The sequence below is a fragment of the Thalassophryne amazonica genome, chromosome 14 (assembly GCF_902500255.1).
Source record: "Thalassophryne amazonica chromosome 14, fThaAma1.1, whole genome shotgun sequence".
Lineage (NCBI taxonomy): Eukaryota > Metazoa > Chordata > Actinopteri > Batrachoidiformes > Batrachoididae > Thalassophryne > Thalassophryne amazonica.
The window spans coordinates 6,969,334-6,994,020 of NC_047116.1; the positions used below are offsets into that span (position 1 = coordinate 6,969,334).

The window sequence follows — 24,687 nt, forward strand, 5'->3', positions numbered from 1 at the left end:
GTAGTTCCTTGCAAGCACTGTTGGAAGTATGGTGTCATGGTTTCTTCGCTGGGCCACAGGCGCTTTAAAGGGACTTGAAGTTGTTACTGTCACAAAAAAAAAGGGTGCGTATCTGAGGGAACACAAAAATAGTCTCATTGTAAATCCCTTCATCTGTTTAAATCGTCTTTTACAGACAGATCATTGAGCCAATGATCAGTCGAATATAGTCTAATTTGAAGCCTCGTCCAATGGCAGTGAAAGAAATGCTACAGTGGGCGGGATTACTTATGTTTGCCAGCGGTTCCGGCGGCGAGTTTTTGTCGCTAACACACAACTCTGACGGTTCGAACGAACTAATTGGACATTACCGATCAATTACTAAAGCTCGAGTGTTGATCTAAATTTGTGGTGATTTTTTTTTTTTTTTTTGGTGGAGGTTTTCTTTGGTGGAGGTGTACCCCCCTCCTCCCTGTCCCAAGTAGTCATGGAGGCCGCAGAAGAAGCCTCGAGCTAAATTTTGTGAGGACGTCAGCCGGTTGTTTGGAAAGTACCACAAAAGTATGTTATTTTGAGTCTAGGGGTTGGGGGGGGGAATCGTATGTTTATTTTATGACACAGATGGCTTCTACACCACGACAAAAACTGGAGTTGATGTGCAGCAAGAAAAAAGTTACACTATAGCTAGTTAGCTAGCTAAAAAATGCTAGCTAGCGCATTATCATTTGTGTGTTGAATGAATGAACTGTTAGTGACGTTTGCGTTATAGTAAACAAATGCTTGTTTAATCCTGGGTTTTTATTTTCGGGTTAACTTCTACCACTGTTAAACTACTCATCCATCAATGGACAATAATGGGTGTTTGTGGACGGCGACGGTTTAGCACGCAGAGATAGTGTTCGTGCGAGCTAACCGCAGCTAGCGGCACTACTCGGACTGTGCGGCGTGACTGTGGAGCACACAGACCGGCTAGGATGGGGAACACCGTGTCGTGCTGCGTGTCCTCTGAAGGGAGCCCCAAACTCCCGTCCAGACAGCCGGCGGAGCGGCTGGAGGACTTCCACACCAGCACGGACGTGAGCGACGACAACACGGCGCCCTACCTGCAGCACATCAGCGACAGAGAAGTGCCAGACGGTGAGAAAAGGTTTCTTTCTTATAACTGCTCAACTGGCAGCTGTCCAAACAATAGACCTCATAATCAACTCCAAGGTATTAAAACTTTAAACATGCTTTTAACCAACATAAACGCTATAGTTTGCAGCTCGGGATGTAATAGTCTGATCTGTTGAGTCTTTTAAACCTAGACTGAGGAGGTATGAGGATATCTTTTTTTAAGTTTTATTGTTAGTATGGGTTTGAGTGTTTATTAAATCGTTTCTCCATAATTTCATTTGTTTTTTGTGCGTTTGCATCCTTTTACACAGATAAATTATTTTGACACCGACACAGTTTTGCCTTTACACCACCGCAGTGGAGTTGAAATGTCAGTCAAGATCTGCTTGTAGCTTTAGCCCAAGGGGAGCTAAACAAAATATTACCTGTTTAGGACTTGGAGCCATGTTTCTACACAGTCCCTGCGTTTTCAGAGGCCGTATGTAATTGTATAAGCTAAATATAAGGATTATTATTAATTTCATTTTTTTAAACAATTTTATAGCCAGTATTCTTTGGACAATTCAGGTGATGGATACATGAAGGATTTCCAAGTCAGTGAGTATATATTGGACTGCATTTATTTTTTTAACCTGGGCTCTTTTCATTTGAGGGGAGTTTTTTGGGGGGTCATTTTTCCCTCAGGACAAAAACGGTTTTAGCTGGTCCAGAATTGATTTTGAGTACAAATGCAGCCAAAGGTTAAATGGCTAAAATCACCCGTGAGACGCTTCTTTTGACCCGAGTGGAGGAAAATGTCATGGGAAGAGCACCCCTACAGAGGTAAATGTGCATGTTTACCTCACTAAACAGCTGCACACTGTAAAACTGTGTGGTCTCCACTGAGTCATTACAAGTTGATTATCAGCCTGCTTACATCAGGAAGCAGCTCCACAGACTATCAACTTGTAATGCCTCAATGGAGACCACATTGTGTTCAGCCTGGGTCTGTGTTTGTATCCTAAATCAATAGTGGACAGATTAAAATTGCTTGTGGTCTGATATAAACAGTGAACTCAAAAACATCTTAAAAAGACAAAAAAGGCATAGTACTGTGTGGTAAATTGTCTGGAGTAAGCAGTTCTCTAATACTGACCGTACAAGAAGTAGACGAGTGAGGGAAGCCACCAAACACCCATGAAGGAGTTAGATGTGATTGGAGAAACTAAGAGGGCTTGCATTGAAAATCCACACATACCCAGTATTAACTGATTGGTTTCTCACATTTGGATGTGAATTGTTATTTTATTATTTATTTACTTATTTGTCCTCAGAGTTGGCGTTGGAGTCAAACCCATCGGATCATGCCCGAGCTAGCACCATCTTCCTCAGCAAATCTCAGACAGATGGCAAGTAATCCAGGCGCAACACTCTGCAGAGATTCATTCATACAGTCGTCAGAGGTTTGACATGGATCAGCTGAATATGGAAAAACCCGGCTCCACTGGCTCTGTAGCCAATTAAAAACCAGATTGTCAATAAGCTCTGCCAGTACTGGTTTCGGTACTGGAGAAATTAAGGAACTGCATTTAGGTCACACACACAGTAATAAACACTGAAACCTTTATTTTGATTTGACATGTGAAAACAGTAAAATTGGATAAATGTTAGAATGAGAGAAGAATTTTACAGGCACTTTATGAAGTGATTGTTGCTGCTTTTTATGTGTTGCTTTGTGTTCCTCTTTTTTAGTACGGGACAGGAGGAAAAGCAACCACATAAACCATGTCAGTCATGTAAGTGTCAATCTCCCTATTTGTTGATAACTATTGATTTGATGTTTTCTGTTCTCTTTTTGTCAAGCTTGTCTTTGTGACCTGAAGATTATTTACATGTTTTAGTTTTTTTATTTTGTGCTCATGTTAAAGGGCTTTATGGTCCCATTTTTATACAGAATATATTCAGTCTCACCGGTGTTAAGCATTTCTTCTATAAATCTTGATAATGTGGTGAAGTAAGTGAGATTCAGACAGGCCACTGAACAGTTAGGCTAAAGAATTAAAACTGCATGATTGTGATGATACCAGCAAACCCATGTTCATAGTCCCACACAAGATTTGGTGGCATCATGTGGAGGTTTAAAAGCAGGAGCCTTAACTTAATGGCTACCTTAAGAAAACGTGACCTTTTTTGTGCTTCACTGCAGGCTTTGTGTTCTGGAAATGTCGGTGGTTTGATCTCTGTTCATAATCTGATGGTACAAAACAACATTTTAACAACTTTTGAGAACAATCTGAGTGTTCGGCAGAATTATAATGTTAGTAAAATCCATTGAGTGATCGTTTACATTATTGATCCTGACTGGGAAATGGCTTTGTTATACTGAATTGTCATTAATAACACCAAACAAGCAATCAAAGGCTTTTTGTTGCCCAGCCTTGTGTTGATAAAGTGTCTTAAATAAGAACAACCCCAGGTTTCTTTTCAGCACTGTAGCCAGGCTGACAGTCAGAGCTCTATTGAGCCGAGTATTCCTTTAACTTTAACTAGTAATGACTTCATGACTTTCTTTGCTAATAAAATTTTAACTATTAGAGAAAAAATTACTCATAACCATCCCAAAGACGTATCGTTATCTTTGGCTGCTTTCAGTGATGCCGGTATTTGGTTAGACTCTTTCTCTGATTGTTCTGTCTGAGTTATTTTCATTAGTTACTTCATCCAAACCATCAACATGTCTATTAGACCCCATTCCTACCAGGCTGCTCAAGGAAGCCCTACCATTATTTAATGCTTCGATCTTAAATATGATCAATCTATCTTTATTAGTTGGCTATGTACCACAGGCTTTTAAGGTGGCAGTAATTAAACCATTACTTAAAAAGCCATCACTTGACCCAGCTATCTTAGCTAATTATAGGCCAATCTCCAGCCTTCCTTTTCTCTCAAAAATTCTTGAAAGGGTAGTTGTAAAACAGCTAACTGATCATCTGCAGAGGAATGGTCTATTTGAAGAGTTTCAGTCAGGTTTTAGAATTCATCATAGTACAGAAACAGCATTAGTGAAGGTTACAAATGATCTTCTTATGGCCTCAGACAGTGGACTCATCTCTGTGCTTGTTCTGTTAGACCTCAGTGCTGCTTTTGATACTGTTGACCATAAAATTTTATTACAGAGATTAGAGCATGCCATAGCTATTAAAGGCACTGCGCTGCGGTGGTTTGAATCATATTTATCTAATGATTACAATTTGTTCATGTAAATGGGGAATCTTCTTCACAGACTAAGGTTAATTATGGAGTTCCACAAGGTTCTGTGCTAGGACCAATTTTATTCACTTTATACATGCTTCCCTTAGGCAGTATTATTAGACGGCATTGCTTAAATTTTCATTGTTACGCAGATGATACCCAGCTTTATCTATCCATGAAGCCAGAGGACACACACCAATTAGCTAAACTGCAGGATTGTCTTACAGACATAAAGACATGGATGACCTCTAATTTCCTGCTTTTAAACTCAGATAAAACTGAAGTTATTGTACTTGGCCCCACAAATCTTAGAAACATGGTGTCTAACCAGATCCTTACTCTGGATGGCATTACCCTGACTTCTAGTAATACTGTGAGAAATCTTGGAGTCATTTTTGATCAGGATATGTCATTCAAAGCGCATATTAAACAAATATGTAAGACTGCTTTTTTGCATTTACGCAATATCTCTAAAATTAGAAAGGTCTTGTCTCAGAGTGATGCTGAAAAACTAATTCATGCATTCATTTCCTCTAGGCTGGACTATTGTAATTCATTATTATCAGGTTGTCCTAAAAGTTCCCTGAAAAGCCTTCAGTTAATTCAAAATGCTGCAGCTAGAGTACTGACGGGGACTAGAAGGAGAGAGCATATCTCACCCATATTGGCCTCTCTTCATTGGCTTCCTGTTAATTCTAGAATAGAATTTAAAATTCTTCTTCTTACTTATAAGGTTTTGAATAATCAGGTCCCATCTTATCTTAGGGACCTCATAGTACCATATCACCCCAATAGAGCGCTTCGCTCTCAGACTGCAGGCTTACTTGTAGTTCCTAGGGTTTGTAAGAGTAGAATGGGAGGCAGAGCCTTCAGCTTTCAGGCTCCTCTCCTGTGGAACCAGCTCCCAATTCGGATCAGGGAGACAGACACCCTCTCTACTTTTAAGATTAGGCTTAAAACTTTCCTTTTTGCTAAAGCTTATAGTTAGGGCTGGATCAGGTGACCCTGAACCATCCCTTAGTTATGCTGCTATAGACTTAGACTGCTGGGGGTTCCCATGATGCACTGAGTGTTTCTTTCTCTTTTTGCTCTGTATGCACCACTCTGCATTTAATCATTAGTGATTGATCTCTGCTCCCCTCCACAGCATGTCTTTTTCCTGGTTCTCTCCCTCAGCCCCAACCAGTCCCAGCAGAAGACTGCCCCTCCCTGAGCCTGGTTCTGCTGGAGGTTTCTTCCTGTTAAAAGGGAGTTTTTCCTTCCCACTGTCGCCAAGTGCTTGCTCACAGGGGGTCGTTTTGACCATTGGGGTTTTTACGTAATTATTGTATGGCCTTGCCTTACAATATAAAGCGCCTTGGGGCAACTCTTTGTTGTGATTTGGCGCTATATAAATAAAATTGATTGATTGAATTGATTGATTAACCCTGACATCACATCCTGATATTTGAAGCCTTAGCGGCCTTTTCCACTGTGCAGAAAGACCGTCGAGGCTACTTCCTGACTCTGTGTATGACTGGTGTATGTTTTTTTTGTTTTTTTCTTTGGCTGCAGGTGTCTCCTGGACCACTGTCAAAGAAATACAGCTCCTGTTCCACCATCTTCATCGACGACAGCACTGTCAGCCAGCCCAACCTCAAGAGCACAATCAAATGGTGAGAGAATCCAAAATGCACACAGTCTGATGATAAACGTACTCACAGGAATCGACCCTACTTCTACATAGCATGGTAACCCTGAAGCCAGGGCACCTCTCAAATGTATGGCCTTGCCTTGCAATATGGAGCGCCTTGGGGCAACTGTTTGTTGTGATTTGGCGCTATATAAGAAAAAAAAAGTTGATTGATTGATTGAAATGTCTTGTGGGAGTTTACCTTTCCTTAAGTGTTGCTGTTCCTGTTTGTTGTAATCTCTGGCTGCAGTGTCTTTTAGGTCACAGTGAGATACTCAAGATATTGTCATTACCACCCTTGTTAGCGTGATATCTCAAGACATGTGAATTAAGAGTGATGTCCAGTCACATATAACATGATAATTGTAACATTGTCAATTTAGTTCAAACTAGCAGTAGTTGCATTTTTTTTTTTTTTTTTTTTGGTGTAGTTGAACGTCTGCTATGGTCATGACTCTGACATATGTTTTAAGGTCATAAGGGTCCCTTTTGAGAGCGACTGACACATTTTTGTATCATTTGTTGTACTCTTAAGTCTGATCAGGTCTGGGAGCATGAACTGATGCTGCGCATCACCACATCCACCACATTACAGAACCACCTGAAAACAGACCATTGGTCCATCCCTATCTCTCAAAAGTATCCACCCATCTACCCCAGCCAGCTGAAATGTGGGCGTGTTTTTGACCTTTTCCAGTTGCTGTGGTTGTCAGTGTTGAGGCGCCTGTGTAGTGGATGACGCATAGAGAAATGCTCCACGTTCAATCACAAAGCAAGCGATACTCCTCATCTTAGTCTTTCAAAGTAACGGTCTGTGTGGTTCATAGTTGTGGTACATAAGGATCCTCTGCACAAACCTGGTTCCAAAGACATCCACTAGGGCTGCTTATGTTATATAGTGGAAAAAATAAAAGTTGTGAGAGACTTCGGCCACTTGTTGTTTTTGTTCCACTTGGGTTTTATAGCTGCAGACCAAATTTGAACTCAATCAGATAAGACTTAGAGGTCCCCCAGAGTGACACATTTTCCTCCATCTCCGTTGGCAGCTTAACGTCACCCTAATGGGAGAAGACTCTGATGCCATTATTTTTCTTTTACAGGTACATGTGATGACTTCTAATCACAAAAGGGGTGGTTGATTGGTCACCCAGAGGAGAACATTACTGGAATTACTGGATTACTACATTGCTTGTTTGGGGAAAATTGTTGCTTTGTGGGGGACCCCTAAACAATGTCCGATTATAATCAAATTTTGCACAGGTCTTTTATTAGTTGAACAAGAACAACGTGTGGCCCAAAAGATTTTGTAACATTTGACATTTTAAATGGATCTAACATCCACTCATCTCTTTAGGTCACTGGTTAGTGTCCAAGTGGCACAACAATACAGTAAGACAGGAAGCACTGGGACCCAGAGGACTTGGACCTTAGCTCTCCTGCAAACATCTGCATCGCTAAATACCTCTGTCCAGTGACCTTATGACCCCATAAATTCTAACCAGGTGTCTCCCATTCATAAAGGCTGTATACTCATAGACTTTGGAAACCCAAGTCCAGGAAGCCATTGAATGTCTGGAGTCCTGATCCAGCACCATCGCAACCTGAAACATTGTGTCTCTATTGATTCTTCTTGATTTCTAATCTCTAAACCCAGTAATCCCATCAGGTTTTTGGTCTTGTGGTGTTTGTGTTCCTGTGCAGCAGCTGTTGTCGATCACGTTCTTGTGAATTTCTCTCTCTGCTGTTCATAAGACACTGGAGGGTAATCAAAGATCTTATTGGCTGAGCAGTAGAAGATGTTACAAAGTCATGAGGTCACTGGACAGAGGTGTTTGGCTGTGCAGATATCTTGTCAAGAGAAATATGGTCTGTGTTTTGGTGTACTGTTGTGAGACTTGGACTCTAACCAGTGTCTGGATGTCTTTGGTACTTGGCCTTTTTGAAGGATCCTTGAGTAACTCTTGAATGACTTTGTGTCAAATGAGCAGTTACTTGTCAAGACTCGGATGAGGAGGATCAGTTGTATTGTGAGGGGAGAGTTGGCTTCAACATTTCAGGCATGTGGTGCATTTCTCCGGACGAGATCCAGCAGGTGCATCAGTGTCGAGCAACTGAAGAAGTTCAAGGACACGCCCACATTTCACCTGGCTGTAGCAGATAGTTGGTTACATTGAGAGGTGGGAATGGACCAGTTGTCTGCTTCAGTCGTTGCCATCCAGGACCCAGGGTGTGTCCGTATTGTCATGGAAGTGACGACGCACAACCTGACCTTCCCGACAAATGATGGGCGAACAATTTATCACCTGTTACTCTGCAATGTTCTGCCCAGATTACAGGCAGTTCCAGCAGTGTTGAGAGACTGTAGAGCCAAAAAGACTGAAGACTGAGCCTCTGCTAGGGACAAGGTTCTCTACTTGGATGTAGTGTGGGGACCAACATGGGTATCAGGGCGGCACGGCAACTTTGTTACGAGGTGTTTGAGCAACTGGCAACGAGATTAAAAATAAAGTATTATACATGTTCCTCCAGTCCAGACTTCATGATATATCTGAAGCAGTATAGTCCAGTGTATTTCAGTTTATCTTCAGCTGTTTGCCTGTAATAAAAGTCTAAATGTTTTTTCATTTTAAGTGGTGAGTCGCCCTCTTGGTGTGTTTTTCTTACTTGGGCAGTGGTGGTGGAATATCTTCTGCCATTCTCTACATTGGCATAGTCTACTGCCCACAGCAGTACCCACTCTTCTCCCTCTTCCACTGAGACTTCTTTCAAACTCTGTTTCCCTTCCTCTAGTGCAGACCTGGGCAAACCACGGCCCGCGGGCCACATCCAGCCCTTTCTGCATCCCTGTCTGGCCTGCGTGAGGCCAATCATAAATTAAAAAATAAATTGAAAAAATAACGATGTTATGCATGAAATACAACTGTGCTGCTTTTATTTTGAAAATACGCTCGCGCCTATTCCGTATGTGTGTGAAGGTGAACAGCGGGATGTGATGCTAGCCAGGTCACCCTCAAAATGTCAGCTCATGCTAAGAAAAGAAAAATCGATAACGAATGTCGTGTTTTCAATAAGACGTGGACTGCCAAGTATTTCTTTACAGAAATTAAAGGTAAAGCCGTGTGCTTAATTTGTGGTACAGAAGCTGCTGTGTTTAAAGATTACAATTTGAATCGCCACTACACGACTAAGCATGAGGATAAATACAGAAATTTGTCAGATGACGAGCGCGCGAGGGAGTCTGCTGCATTGCTCGCAAAACTGCAAGCCCGACAAGGACTTTTTACCAAACTTCACACCACCAGAGATGCAGCCGTCAGGACAAGTTATGTAATCTCTCACAAAATCGCCAGAAAAAGTAAATTGTTTTCTGACGGAGAGTTTGTTAAGGAGTGCTTATTGGACTCTGTTTCACTGATTTGTCCAGAGAAAAAGAACGCGTTTGAGAACGTGTCACTCTCCCGACGCACTGTCACGAGGCGGGTGGAGGACATCGCTAGAAACATGGAGCTTCAGCTGAAGAACAGAGCCGCCGACTTTGACTGTTTTTCTCTGGCATTAGATGAAAGCTGTGATGTACGTGACACCAACCAGCTACTAATTTTTTTACGTGGGATAAGTGCGGACTTTCAAATCACAGAGGAGCTGGCAGCCATGCAGTCAATGAAAGGGACAACCACTGGTCTGGACTTGTTCACAGAGGTAAATGCATGTTTGGACAAATTAGGACTGAAATGGGAAAAGCTAACAGGTGTGACAACGGACGGTTGTCCAAATCTGACAGGGAAAAATGTTGGACTTCTAAAGAGAATGCAGGATAAAGTGACAGAAATCAACCCTGTGCAGAAATTAACATTTTTACATTGCATTATACATCAGGAAGTTTTATGTAAGACAGTGTTGCAAATTAATCACGTTGTTGATGCTGTAACTAAAATAGTGAACTTCATCAGAGCGAGAGCATTAAATCACAGACAATATGTTGCACTTCTGGAGGAAAATGAGACTGAACATAGTGAAATAAGCTATCACTGTGCTGTCAGGTGGCTCAGCTTGGGCAAAGTACTGAAAAGTGTCTGGGACCTGAAAGACCAGATTCAGGCTTTCTGTGTTAAGAAAAGACATGACATCCCAGAGCTTTCAGATGAAGACTGGGTGGCAGACCTCGGATTTGCCGTGGATGTGACTGCACTTATGAATGAACTAAATGTCAAACTGCAGTGCAAGGGTGCTTTTGTGTATGAGATGTACAGTGCAGTGAAGGCTTTCATGAGAAAGCTGCAGCTTCTCTCGAACCAAGTGAAGGACAACATTCTGACCCACTTGCCAACACTAAAGGAAACCACAAGATCAGCCAATCACCTCCACAAGTATGCAACCATGTTAGAAGCTCTGCATGAAGAGTTTTCAAGGAGATTTCAAGATTTCAAAACTCTTGAAAGTGAAATGCACATGGTTTCTTTTCCCTTCAGCTTTAGTGTTGATAATGCACCAAGTGATGTTCAGATGGAACTCATTGACCTACAGTCTGACATACTTCTGGCAGAGCACTTTAGGTTGGTCTCACTGCTGGACCTTTACTCCTCTCTGAAAAAGGAGAGCTTTCCACACCTGAGGAGACATGCTCAGAGTATCCTAGCCCTCTTTGGCTCTACATTCGTGTGTGAACAGACATTCTCAGTGATGAAGTTCAACAAATCTAAACACAGATTCTCTATCACTGGTGACCACCTCTCAGCTGTTCTGCACATAGCCACTTCTGACATTCAGCCAGATTTCAATGCCCTTGTTCAAGCCCAGAACTGACTGGATTATTCTCACTGAAGAGGTGAAATGAGGTTGAAAACATTGCAAGATATTGTATGCCTGTATTTGACCTCTACACTACAATTTCACATAGCCTAATTATAAATAGTTACAGAATAGTTTTATTCTCCCAGTTACCAGTACCAGCTATTCAAAATATGCAATTAAGTGCATTTTCCAATGAAAAAAGTTGAGTAGAATTGTTTTATTTACAATATTTAGTTATAATGTGAAAAGTTGCCATGTTGGAAGAATTGCAGTAATGGTAAAAATTCAGTTGCCAGAAATTTATTTTATTCTGAAAATGCCTGGTTAAACTAGTCAGATGCTTTTATTGTGAAGCTAAAAGAGCGAACGTGTCATTGTGTGTTTATATATGTGACTTGACTGGATTTCGTGTGGTTCACACCTGTAAGATGTTTCAGACCACGTGTCTTCTGTTTTTCACTCCACCTGTATACTGCAGCTGCGAATTAGTAATTAAATGTGAAATTTTTAGTGTACAACAGTTCTAAAGATACCATTGGTATGGCCCCTTGACACAATTCAGGTCCCTCATGTGGCCCCTTGTAAAAATTAATTTGCATCCCTGCTCTAGCGACTGGTGATCATTCATTGCTTTGTCTTGGGCTTCTTCCTTTATACTTTCTATTTTTTCTGCTGTTAAATTTGAGAGGTAGGTTTGCAGTTGTGGTTTCTTCTTTCTTCTCTGCTGGTAGAGCCAGTTCTTTTATCCTCTCAAATACTGCCCATTTCTCCCCTTTCCCACTTCCCATATTTTGAGTAAGCAAAGAAGTGTAAGCTCTTTTTCTTCTCCTGGACCCGTGGGTTCAAACAGCGTTACTGTGAACATGAAAAAAAAAAAGATTGTGTTTCATCGTTAAACATCTTCAAAGTCCCACCATTCAGTGGCTCTAGAAATTCCCCTTTATAATATGTGAAGTCCATATATGGACTTATGTTGCTCTTTGAGACACTCCCACTGAGGCCTTCTGCACTTACTGAGACACACCCACTGAAATGTTCCACGCTAGCTGTGCCCAACCCTGGTCCTGGAGGGCACCTGCCCTGTGTGTTTTCTAACTCTCCCTGTTCCACTCCCAGGCAATTAACTCTATCAGGTGTGCTGAGCCAATCAAGAGTGGGAAGACACCACTTTTAAAAGATCAGGCGTGACTTGAGTAGGTAGATGTGGAAAACGTGGAGGGCAGGGCCCTCCAGGAACAGGGTTGGTGACCCCTGTTCTACATCTACTGAGACACAACAGTATTTTTGGAAATCAACTTGTTGAAAATGTGTTGCCGGATTATTTAGCAGGAGCAGGACGGTGTCTGGCTCAGAGTGTCTTCACCTGTTTGCCTGTAATAAGTCTAAATGTTTTTTCATTTTAAGTTGTAATTTGCACGAAATGTTACATTTTCTCTGATGCTGTAATGTGAAGAAACTAATGAATTCTTCCTTGATTTTTTTTTTTTTTCTCTTTCCTCCTCCAGTGTCACGTTAGCAATATACTATCACATCAAAAACAGGTTGGTGAATTTGTTTTTAATTCATAAACTTATGTCTGTGTGTAATTTGTGTCACATTGTGCTGCATTCACGTCAGCAGTGTGCAACAGATTAAACCCAAAGTTCTCCGTGAATGTATGATTGAAAATTAATCGTGTGCTGTGACAGCGTCACCCGAACATTGTGCTGGTACATATTGTCAAAGAAAACAAATTAATAAAAAAATTACATTTGTTTCAGTGTCCAAGGTGTTGGCAAGAGCGGTCTACATCCAGTTGCAGTTGTTTTTAGCCCAGCATGACATTCTGGCTTCAAACCCAGACATTGCACCGAATCTGCTCTACTGAGAGATTTTAATGATTTGATGTTAGCTGCTGACTCAGGTAGTCCTGCCATCCTGATGATTTTAGACTTGTCATCTGCCTTTGACACAGTGGACCACATGTTTTGGCTGCATCGTCTCGAGCAGTGTGTGGTAGGGCTGTATGGTATGACCTAAAATTCAAATCTCTGTATAAATTAAATCCCTTCACAGTAACTGTATATATCGCAATATAAATTTGAGTGTAAAAATCAGAATGCGTTTCTGAATGGGTCCCTTAGCAAAGGTAAATTGATCAAAATAAATAAATTAAAAACAACAAAAACAGATATAATGTAACTTTGAAAACATTTATTGTGCAGATCTCAAAGCTACAGGTACAATTTGCTGGAAGGTACATCTAAGATGCGAGCATAGACGTTTTGGTGTAAGAATTAAATTAACTTACTGTTGAGTCAGAGGCTGAAGTTGAACATCTTGAACACTAGATGCCACACCGCTCTGAATACATGAAGTGCTTATACTTAATTCACTCATATTTGAAGTCAGTCTGGGTAATCTTCTCATCCTGGCTGATTTTGTCTTTCTGCTCCGGTTAAAAAAATCCTTGCGTTAAATGTGGCGCTTTCTCAAATGTTTGCTTCAGGTCACGATGGAGCCTCCGCCTTCCCCCAGTGCATCTGCTGAAATAAACAAACAACTGCTTTGCACATATCAGTGACAAAACATGCGTCTCACAAACTTACATGAACAGCAGTGAGAATCAGTCACCTCAGCTCAGAACACCCCCTCTCCCGCAGCAAGCTGGTTCACACACACAGCTGCTTCACAGAGGAATTTTCCTGGATCAAAAAAACTCTGCAGGCGTGATCGCGATTAGTCTGAGTCCAAATCTCTACCATTGGCCAAAATTATACAGTGCAGAGCTAGAGTGTGGGCATTACAGGCTCTGTTCTCACCTGGTTTAGTTCTTACGTCAGAGTGGAGCTTTTGTGTGCATTTGGGTCACTTTTCTTCAGATGTGGCCCCACTGACCTGTGGAGGCCCTCAAGGCGCCATTCTAGGTCCTATTCTTTTCCTTTTGTACATGTTGCCTCTTGGCGGTATCCTTCGAAAATACCAAATATCTTTCCATTGCTTTGCTGATGATGTCCAAATTTGCCCGCCACTAAGGTCGTGAGGCAGTGACCCATTGCGGCCATTATTGGATTGTTTGAGTGAGGTTAAATCTTGCATAAGTGCCAACCTATTAAATCTTAATTATTCCAAGACGAAGGTGATCCTGTTTGGGGGGAGCACCTCCATGGCCTGCTCTGCTGATGTCCTGGGTTCCAACATTCATTCCTGTGTGAGGAACCTTGGGGTGATTTTTGACAACCATTTTAAATTTGATAAGCAGATCAGTGCTGTTGTTAGAACAAGTTTCTTCCAACTTCGTCTCCGAGCAAAGTCCAAGCCATATTTCTCTAGGATTGACCTTGAGAAGGTTATCCACGCCTTTGTCACAAGTAGACTAGATTATTGTAATTCTGTGTACATAATGGTGGGCACAGCTAACCAAAACAGCTTCAATTATTGCTAATCAGCTAACTGATTTTTTTTTTTTTTTTTTTTTTGTGGTAGTTTGGCGGCCAGGCCCCTTCTGCTGTGGGCAGAGTTGAGCTCAACTCCTCTTAGCAACCTCACTGCTGTAAAATACATAGCACACAGGAGCAAAAGGGATTAGAAATGTTTTTCAACATTTCTAGCCATGTAAAAACTGTTAGCAGTCTAAAACGTATCAGAACTAAATTTGTAGGAAGATAATTGGTCCGATGATGGTCTGCTTCAGGTTTCTTCTTCAATATCTTCAGAGGGAGTTTTTCCTTACCACTGTTGCCTGTGTTCTTGCTCAAGGGCAGAGGTCTCAAACCGGTTCCAGATTAACATCACTTTGAGCAGGTGAAATCAGTTAATCAGTGAAATCACCTGCTGGAGTGGGTGGCTGCACAGAAAACCTGCATCCTCTCGGCCCTTTCTGGAACTGGTTTGAGACCTCTGCTCTAGGGGTTGGTAAGGTTAGACCTTACTTATGCATTTCACCTGAGGTGGCACTGTGTAAATAAAAATTGTTTCCTACTACTTTTTTGTCTTTTATCTGTTTTATTTCCATTTGTAATTTTATTGTTTTTTTAATTCATTTATTTATGATTCGGGGTAACTTGGTGCCCATTTTTAAATTATGTACAGCACTTTGGTTGACTGCTGTTGTTTTAAACTTGATTTAGAAATAAAGGTTGAGTTGTTCTGCTGCAACAACAAGGACAACCCAGCTGTTGATTTACCTTACCTTTGTTATTTTTAGTGCAGAGACACACTGATGTCGAATAATCCAGAATAAGTTGTGTGATATTCCATAACGAAATTAAGCAGAGACCTTACAAAAAAATTGACTTTTTAAGCAACAATCAGAACCAGAGCTTTGTTTGAATTTGACATTGAAGTGGTGGTGTTAGTTACGTAATAACTTACTGTAACTCTCGTAATAACTGTAGTAATTAATCTGCAAAATATGTGATTCTGCTGGAATAAACTGTGTGACTGTTTTTCTCTGTCAGCCTGTGAACGCAGCACGGATATGAAGCAATTGTGTGATGCCTGTCTTCTTTTTTTAGGGATTCCGACAGATCATTGGACATCTTTGATGAGAAGCTGCACCCCCTGTCTGTGAGTATGACCTCAAACAAGCAGATAGACTTCACAGCGTTATAGCTTCTCTGATGTGTGTGTGTGTGTGTGTGTGTGTGTGTACTGTCACAGAGAGATCCGGTGCCAAACGATTATGCCTACGTGGATCCGGAACACAAACTGATTTATCGCTTCGTCAGAACATTGTTCAGTGCAGCACAGCTCACAGCAGAATGCGCCATTGTCACTCTGGTGAGTGTTTTTGTCTTTATGTTGATGAATGTAGCTGCAGCGTCATTTCCTGGTGTCGCAGACCGAACGGTCCCCCCTAAGAAATTGGTCCGCCCTGCCTTCACTGCTCATATGCGTCATCAGCCGCAGTTCACAGATTATCACCTCGTTTCTGCTTCAAACTGTCTCCAGTCATCATCTACCTCAGGGACAGATATCTGAAGCATTTGTACAACAATCATTTCCACATAAATTCAGCATTATTTCAGCATAAAACACGGGGGAAGTGATCAGACCGCCACAGCTACACGAGCTGCTAGCTGCCGCATTCACTGCTCCACCGTCATTTCAAGCTTCACAGATTATCGCCTTGTTTCTGCTTAAAATAGACTTTGAATCTCATGAATGTTTTTACCATTAAAAATAGTCAAAGTTTGATTGTGGCCCTTGTAATTTGCAGCCATCCAATCTGTTGGCTTCTAGTCTTGAGTGTCTGAGAGGGTTCATCACAGGTTTTGAACTGATTGTCACCTGAACACACCATTAAAGGCATCATGTTTCAGATGGGAAAAGCCCGTTACTGCTCATAAGTGCTGTTGTCTTAACCGGTCACTAGAGGGCAGTAAACTCATTCAGACTGATTTGTTGGTAACAGTTTTTCCTCTGTGATGAGCCTCCATATTGTAGACACTGGGAACACTTGATACTGAGATAAATTTGAGTTTGTTGCAGGAGTCACAGGATTGAGTTGTGTCTGTGTTGTATGAAGATAAACCAGGCTCAACTTCTTACTACAACCAGTCTCTTCAACGCCTCGTATAAGAAACATTTTCTGCATTAGGAAGCGAGTAAGATCTGTGTTATAAGCATGGGATTGAAAAGTTACACTGTCTTTTCATGGAAAAGAATCGTGATGTGGTGATTTAAAGAAGGTTAAGGACAGAACAGAACCTTGGGGTACCTCGTTACACTGCTCAAAATTTACATGTAGCCAGAGCGTACAAGACTAGTGATTGCTGAGATACAGTAAATGTGATTATTTACTGTGTGAGCACAGACCTGCTTCACGTGAGGCAAACATCCGTTTTTGTTCATTAAAAAGACAATACATGATCTAACAGCTTTAGTCCTGTTTGCGGGCATTTATTTAGGATGTAAATAACAGGTTGTGACAGGTTTGAGTTGGGTTTGGACTGGAATATGAGGCTCGAACCAAACTTTAATGCCCTTCAGATCCAAGACCGGTGGTTCGCTGATACAGACACTGTGGTTCACAATAAATTCAGAAGTTGTCTGAGAGCTGCTGGGGACAGACAAGGACAAGACAAATGACCTGAGACTTCCAGCTTCCAAGCACAGAGGCAGATTCTGGTCAAGCTCACCTGCGTAGTACAGTGCGCCGTTCACTGTTTCTAAACACCTGCAAAATATTGAGTTGGTAGGGTTTTGTTTTTTTTTTTGTTTGTTTGGTTGGTTGGTTGGTTGGTTTTTTTGCATGAGGACTGGAGCAGTGCGCTTGAATGTTTTTGATGAATTATTGGAACATTGTGTTTTTATAGCGTTCTGCAATCTGCCTGAGAACCCTGAAAAGTCCACTGATTTTCCAGCTTTCCTCCCAAACACTGGCATCATTTTTGTGAAGCACATTTCAATCAAGACATTAAAAATAGTTTCACACAAGCTGTTTTTTGTTGTAATATTGAATGATGACAAAAATGTGTGCACAGTGTTTACAGGATTACATCTGACAGCAGGAAAGTTCTCTATTAAATATTGTTGTATTGTTCAGACTGGGACACGTTTAAGGGACTTTGTCCACCGCAAGTTGGGGACATTTGTCACAGTGTTAGCAATAGGTTCAGTCAGTGTTTGTGTATTTACACAGAGGATGCATGCCCACGTTAAAAAGTGCTGCTCCCCACAGCGTTCTCCATGAGTGACTTGGCGATTGTTTGGTGCGCGTGCATAGAACATAGAAGCAAAGACCTGGGACTGAACCACGGTGTCCGTAGTCCGTAGAGTCGCCTTCTCTGTATCCTACAGAATAAGCATGTGAAGATTTATTGATACGAATCAGTATCTAGATACAAACGTGCAAGATGTGAGTGCATCGATTCATTTGAAGGGTTGAATCATGTTGCATCATTTGCTGCCTGCTTGCAATTTTTCTGATGCACTTTGAATGCACCACAGGCAGAAGCCAGAAAGCACCTTTCTACCACAACAAAAATGCTGACATCAGTCGCCTTTGTGCTTAACGATTTCCTTATCGGTCCTTCAGTTCTGAACACCGGAGTGGCCGTTGTTTTTGAGGATGTTTATCGGGAAATGATCATTTCTCTACATTGATTGCAGACTGCAGCTGGTCTGCTTGAAGCAACGAAGCAGCGCTTCGACCCGCTGCTCGCTGGTTCTCTGCTTCACTTCCAGCGGCAGGTCCGCAATGTCTTCTTTAACCCCTCTCAAAGCAATGAAAGATGTCAATCATGAGTCAGCTTTGTGTGGATTAAAGTCACAAACTGGGACTCTCGAACTGGGCAAGAAATGAGAATCATCCTCCGTTCAACACCGGAGTTTTATGCGATGGCACAAGCTGGTGTGAGGAGCTCAGCCCTAAGTTGTCCATCGGATAAAGGAAATAATAATAATATCATCATCTGTTTTGTGGGACTAAGTGCACAGCTCCAAAGAGCTGCGCAGATTTCGGTCTGAATTAATAACTTCAGAGTGAATCACCGTTTTAAGTCAAATGACACATCTTTTCAGACGTTACAAACAAACTAAACCGACCAAGCCCGTTTTTTTTTTTTTTCCTCCAAAATTTGTCGTCCTGTGTTTCTTATGAATTACATCCTGACATGCAGCACAGTCGGCTGAGCTCAGCTCAGAGGCTATGGAGTTAACATTTGTGTCAATAATATCTGAAAATAAATGCTTTTGACAAAAACTACAGATTTTGTTTATTTCTATTTCTGTCAAGAGATAAAGGATCCACCACGTACAGATTTTATTTATATCCAGAGATAAAGGATCCAGTGGTCATGTACAGATTTTATTGATTTTTATTTATGTCCAAAAATCAAGGTTCCAGATACCAATTTCACATTTACTTTAAGACTCAATAAAATGTTGTTGACATAGAAAACCTGTAAAGCCTACTTTTAGTACACAGAAAATTCACAAGGTATTGATAAGGGAATCGATAAGGAATCTGATCGATAAACTCTTATCAATGTTGTTGTTGTCCATGTGGATGCTCTCGTTTTTCATTCAGGGTCGCCACATCGGATCCGCAGCCAGATCCGCATTGGTATTTGGCACGTTTTATGCCGGATGACCTTCCTGATGCAACTCCAGAGTAACCTGGAGAAACACACACAGCCGCTGGTGTTCCAAAGAGGTCTCCCATCCAAGTACTAACCAGGTCCCATGCTGCTTAGCTTCTGAGATCTGACGGGATCAGGCTGACACAGAGCAGACCGGCTGTGATAAACTTTTATCAGTACCCATCATTAATCATATCACACCAAATCACATCGTATCACATTGAGGAATTGAATCGCCATCAGATACATATCAAATCGGGAACAGAGGTGAATCATATCCTATGGCTGGTAGTATATCGAGGTGCGTATTGAATCGTTGTCAGTGATGAGATTCACAGGCCTACTACAGAAGAAACAGTCAAAGTCTGGAGCCTAATTATCACCAAAGGGAAATGTAGCAGGCTGATCTGATTAATAAGGAAATGACTGGAGATTGTCTGCTGACTAGAACTGGAACAGTGAAGTGGTGTCCTCTCTGAAGGTCTACCTGGAGCGGCTGCTGACCTACGCCGAGCTGGATATCTGCCCAGCCAACTGGAAACGTATCGTCCTGGGAGCCATCTTATTGGCTTCCAAAGTTTGGGACGACCAGGCTGTGTGGAACGTTGACTACTGCCAGATCCTTAAAGACATCACTGTGGAGGACATGTAAGTGTATGAAAACACACCTGGAGGAGGAGGCGGGACTCCAGTGACTGGGAAACCGTAGGTCCTTAAGTCTGGGTGGATTAAACAGCTGGAGTGATTCAGTGTTTTTCGGTTGCCATCATATTATGAAAGCAGTTGATTATTTTTCTGTAGATCAAGTAATTTAATTTTTGGTGATCACAATAGAAGAAATATTAAAACAAAGATGGACTTTGAACAAACTGGTAGCTGATAACACGGCACTGCTTTTATTTTCTGCAATTACACAAAATTCATGTTTGCAGAGAAGAGACTAAAAGTGCCTCTTTGTCTCTGTGGTTTCAGAAGACGTACACTTTGTGAGTCCTCCTTTGTCCCCTCGCGTGTGTTTGTGTGTGAGAGAGAGTGAGTTCTACACACTCGCTGCTGTGCTTTCATTGCTGCCATTGAAGTGTGTTCACGCGCCCATTCTGCACTTAGTTCTGGATGGAGGGAAGAGAAGAAGGCTCGAGACAGTGAGGGGGATGGAGGAGAGGGTCTCAAGTGCTGTCACCACTTCAGCATAATGGACCCGGCTTTTGCCTGATCCATTAGTTGCCCCGGGAGACGAGACCTCTCGCTCTCTTCCCCCCCCCACCCACCTTTGGTGACCAACAAAGCATCCTGGATGCGGTCTCCTTGGCAACCGTCTCCCTCCGTCTGTGATGGCTAGGAGGTTCTGTTCGAGGCTGAAACAAGTCATATGTCACAACCTCATGGTCTGAGTCACTGGTTCCCAACCCTGGTCCTCGGTATCCCCCTGACCTGCACATTTCCCATTTCTTACTGTTCTGCCACAAACTGTTCTGGCCCATCCACAGCTAGCCGACTATTTACTGAGTCAGAAAGTCTACAGAAAAGAGTCTCACTAAACCTTTTAGAGTCTTAAAAGAACACCTTCTCAAGGCTCCACATTGTTTTGTCTCTGCTCCATCTCTACCCATCAGGAACGAGATGGAGCGTCACTTCCTGGAGCTGCTGCAGTTTAATATCAACGTGCCAGCTAGCGTCTACGCCAAGTACTACTTTGACTTACGGCAGCTGGCGGATGACAACAACCTCAGCTTCCCTCTGGAGCCTCTCAACAACCAGCGGGCCCAAAAACTAGAGGTGAGCAGCTCACCGAACGCAACAGCCAGCACAGTTAGCAAAGTGACAAGTGCCGTTGCGCAGTGGAGGATTCAGTTTCAGTTTGACCTTGACCCCTGTCATCTTGACATTTATAAATAAAATAAAAACACCTTTGAGGATAATTTCCAAGACTAGCCTTCATCCGTTTACCATTTGGTTAAAATCAGCCAAAGTTGGCCATCAAAACTCACAGGCATGAGCTTGAGACCAGTGATTTGACCTCTCCAAAATTTGACCTCACCTGGGCAATTTCAGAATACACCTAAGTATGTGTGCCAAGTTTGGTGGAAATCTAAGTGAATTCCATTTTTGTGACTTGTGACCCCAATGACCTTGGCCTTTGCCAAAAGGAGCCCTTGTGGCCCAGGCACACGGCATTTAACGAAGGGCAATGAAGCTCTGACGAAACAAGAAAGCTGGACTTTCGTTGGTATCATTTAACCTTCGCGCAGCCTCGTTCCTGCAGCTGGCGCTTCGTCAGGATTTTTAAACTGTTGAAAAATTTGAACGAAGGGCAACGAAAACCTCAATTCGTCTGTTTCGTTTTGCTGTCGTTCTTGACGTTTTTTAATCGTTTTAGTTTTTGTAACGTTATTGTTTAATTTGACTTCATTGGAGCAGCTGAGTGTTTTCACACAGTGCAGAAACCAGTTTGTGAGCGCTGCTGCTGCTTCATGTACCGTTGGAAATTACAGGGCAAACTCAGCCTGTTTGCTTGGATTTTTTTTTTTATCTGTGTGGGGAGCAGCTTCAATGGGCTCAGGCACCTTACATAGGCCAGAATTAATCTTTTGTGTGGATATAATTAATTATTTTGCCACAGGCAACTGCTGAATTTGAAACAACAAAAAAGTTGTGTAATTTCCGACAGTACTTGAATGCAGCATCAGCGGCAGCAGCAGCTGCTGTGTGCGCTTATTATTTTGTATTAAATATAACAATATGAGTGTAGGAATGACAATCCAGCCCTTCTGTACATGTGACAACGGGTAGATGAATCAAAATGATGATATAAAGAGCTGTTCTGGAAGACAGAACTCGCGTTGTGAATCAGTGATCAGCTGGTGGAAATAACCACACATGGGGAGTCAATGTGCGCGTTCACACGCACTGATTAATTTACTGTTCTGATATATTCAGTCATCTTTACACTTATATTTATTCTCCCTTTTGACAGTTTTCTGTTATAAATAAATATATGGCTTAGTAACATAATACAGTGATACAGCAGTGACCACAGCACACTTTTTTCTTTTTTTTTTAAATTGGAGCAAGACGGAGCACGCAGCATGTCAACAGACAGTGAGGATTCTGATGATGATGGAGATTATCCCTCTTTTGTTCTGGACGAGGAACCAGCGCAGGTGGTCCACCGACGTGCACACAGATCTCCACAGCTTCTGTTTGCATTTTCTCCAGGACTCAGGTGCTCTGAGCTCCGTCCCAGCACAGAGTCTTGGAACTCAGAGATGCAGACACGCTGCTCCAGCTGTGGCTCCAGACACGTTTCATTTAAAGCGTTGAGATCGTTAGCTTCGGTTTTGTTAAGTTCCTCTTTCGTCCCTTTTGCGCTCTTGCTTCGCATGCTGTTCGGTGATAAAGCCCTTTCATCCACCTTTTCTCAACGAATTGTGACTTTTTTTTTACTTTTTCCCTTCGTTCAGGAATCGTCATGTGCCGTGTGACTGGGCCATTAGAGGGGAAATACCAGGGTTAAACTCCAACCACTGAGTAACTTTGGTGGCAATGTGCCAAAGCTCCTGGCTGAGATGGCTGTTCAAATAATTCTCAACCATGTTCCTCTCTGGTTAATGTTTGTCTTTTTGTCCCTTCAGGCCATTTCCAGACTGTGTGAGGACAAGTACAAGGACCTCAGTCGAGCTGCAATGAGACGATCGCTGAGTGCAGACAACCTGATAGGTATACGATGCTCCAACGCCGTGCTGTCCTAGCCTGGACTGATGCTGCCTGGTTTCTAAAACCGATCTGGTGTCTCGTGCTGTGGCCTGTCGGCCAGGATTCAGGCTGTGGCGACTCCTTTTCCTTCCACCTGTTGGACCTACATGATCTCTCTAGTAAAATGCATTTTTGTCTTTGTTCTTCCTCGTTGACATCAGGCAGTATTATTCTGAATGGCTTCCTGGCAGCTGAAGCCTTCAGATTTTAATCCAAATGTTGTTTTTAGTGACTTCTTGAAGCCTCATTGGGCGTATCACGAGAACAAAGACAGGTTTTTGGAAAAGTTAGCAGGGGTGACCTTCTAAGTGGGTGGGAAATGTGTTAACTGCTCACGTGGTGCTGCCCTTTACGAGTGTTACGTCAAAAAAGTCAACTTTGAGAATAAAGTTGTAATTTTTTGAGAAAAGTTGTACAGTTACCAAAAAAAAATCAAAACAAAAAACTGTAATAAGGGGGAAAACAATGACAAGGAAATTTTTCAAAACATACTTTTTATATTCTAAGATTTTTTTTTTTTTTTTTTTTTGTAACGTGACGTTTGAGCAAATGGGATAGCAACCAGTTATAACGTTAGACGTAGAAACATCAAGAAACTGTTGGACAAAGAATTAATCCATCACACGAAATTAAAAAAAAAAAGTCGCTCTGGTTTTAACTAGAAATAAAACATTGTATTTCAATTAAAATTAGACAAATGTTGTTTGTAATGTCTTAGTCAATTTCATTATTGATTAACCAGCGATTAGATTAAAAGAAATCATTGTTTTTTCAAACTAAGCCAGTTAAATAAAGAATAAAGCACGGGTTTATTACTTCTGATTACATTTTTTAAATTATCATATTTTGAGGGTTTTTTGTTCTCAAACCTTGATTGCAGAATTGAACATTAGACTTTTTGGTTTTTTAATGACCTGTTGATGGTCTACCTGTAGTACTGTTGCGGCCCACCGGGGGGGGAGTTCACACGTTCGGCATCACTGACTGAAATTTTTAAATGTAGTACAAGTAGCAAATTATATTGAACAACTAACTTATTTAACAATTAATCAGTTTGGCCTCATTGTTAATTGTAATCACTAAAAGTTAACCATTGAAACCGTCAAATAACTTTTCCTCAGTGTAGTTTAAAAGTCATCTTTTTTTCTTTAAAAATATTACTGCTTTATTCTCAGAGTTACAACAGTTCATGTTGGTATTTATGTTCAAAAGATTGAGTGCTTGAAAACAGACGGAGCCGATGAGTCCGCTGAAGCTCGTTTGGACTCTGACTAATGCACACCGTGCGTGTATTTGTACCGTTTCCGGTCTTCAGTATCCTCGGACCCTCATGTGTCCAATCAGGAACCCAAACTACGGTGCTGCCGCGGGGAAGAACCGAGCGGCGTTTCAGTGCCCCCCCCCCCCCCCCCCCCCCCCCCCCTGCTTACTGTGTAGGCTAATAGCTGTGAAGCCTGTTTTTAAACAGTCAAACGTCATTTACAGATTATTTTAAATAAAATACTAATCATGCACAAAGGCATGTTTTGTCTTTATCTGTAACCGCTGGAACAGGTGCTGGTTCTGGGCCTTGCTCAAGGGAACATGGTTGGACTTAACGAGGCGGGACGAGGGTGCAAAAACCATCAATCACCGCCACAGTTTAAAAGATTGACTGACAAAAACAATAAACATCTGACTGTTGAAATTTTATCCACCTGCCACATAAAAAATTGTGTGTGTGCGTGTATATATATATATATATATATATATACACGCACACACACAACCCCAATTACAGTGAAGTTGGGACATTGTGTAAAATGTAAATAAAAACAGAATACAATGATTTTCAAATCCTCTTCAACCTATATTCAATTGAATACACCACAAAGACAAGATACTTAATGTTCAAACTGATAAACTTTATTGTTTTTGTGCAAATATTTGCTAATTTTGAAATGGATGCCTGCAACACGTTTCAAAAAGCTGGGACAGTGGTATATCACCTTTCCTTCTAACAACACTCAATAAGCGTTTGGGAACTGAGGACACTAATTGTTGAAGCTTTGTAGGTGGAATTCTTTCCCATTCTTGCTT

General features: G+C 41.7%; 1 protein-coding gene across 1 annotated transcript; it reads left to right on the forward strand.

Annotated features, from left to right (window-relative positions):
* The first annotated feature begins 301 nt into the window (after positions 1-301).
* On the forward strand, positions 302-23,711 carry ccnyl1 (cyclin Y-like 1). Its single transcript, XM_034185999.1, has 10 exons — positions 302-1,116; positions 2,409-2,483; positions 2,827-2,870; positions 5,881-5,981; positions 12,295-12,330; positions 15,286-15,337; positions 15,431-15,550; positions 19,337-19,503; positions 20,469-20,631; positions 22,488-23,711. Exons 1-10 carry the CDS (start codon positions 954-956, stop codon positions 22,602-22,604), a joined length of 1,038 nt encoding a protein of 345 aa, XP_034041890.1. The 5' UTR covers positions 302-953; the 3' UTR covers positions 22,605-23,711.
* The last annotated feature ends 976 nt before the right edge of the window (positions 23,712-24,687 follow it).

Excerpts from the sequence above, each read along its gene's own strand:
- ccnyl1 (XM_034185999.1), top strand. The coding sequence starts at position 954 with ATGGGGAACACCGTGTCGTGCTGCGTGTCCTCTGAAGGGAGCCCCAAA. Across the intron at positions 1,117-2,408 it reads CGACAGAGAAGTGCCAGACG|AGTTGGCGTTGGAGTCAAAC; the intron begins GTGAGAAAAGGT and ends ATTTGTCCTCAG. Across the intron at positions 2,484-2,826 it reads CAGCAAATCTCAGACAGATG|TACGGGACAGGAGGAAAAGC; the intron begins GCAAGTAATCCA and ends CCTCTTTTTTAG.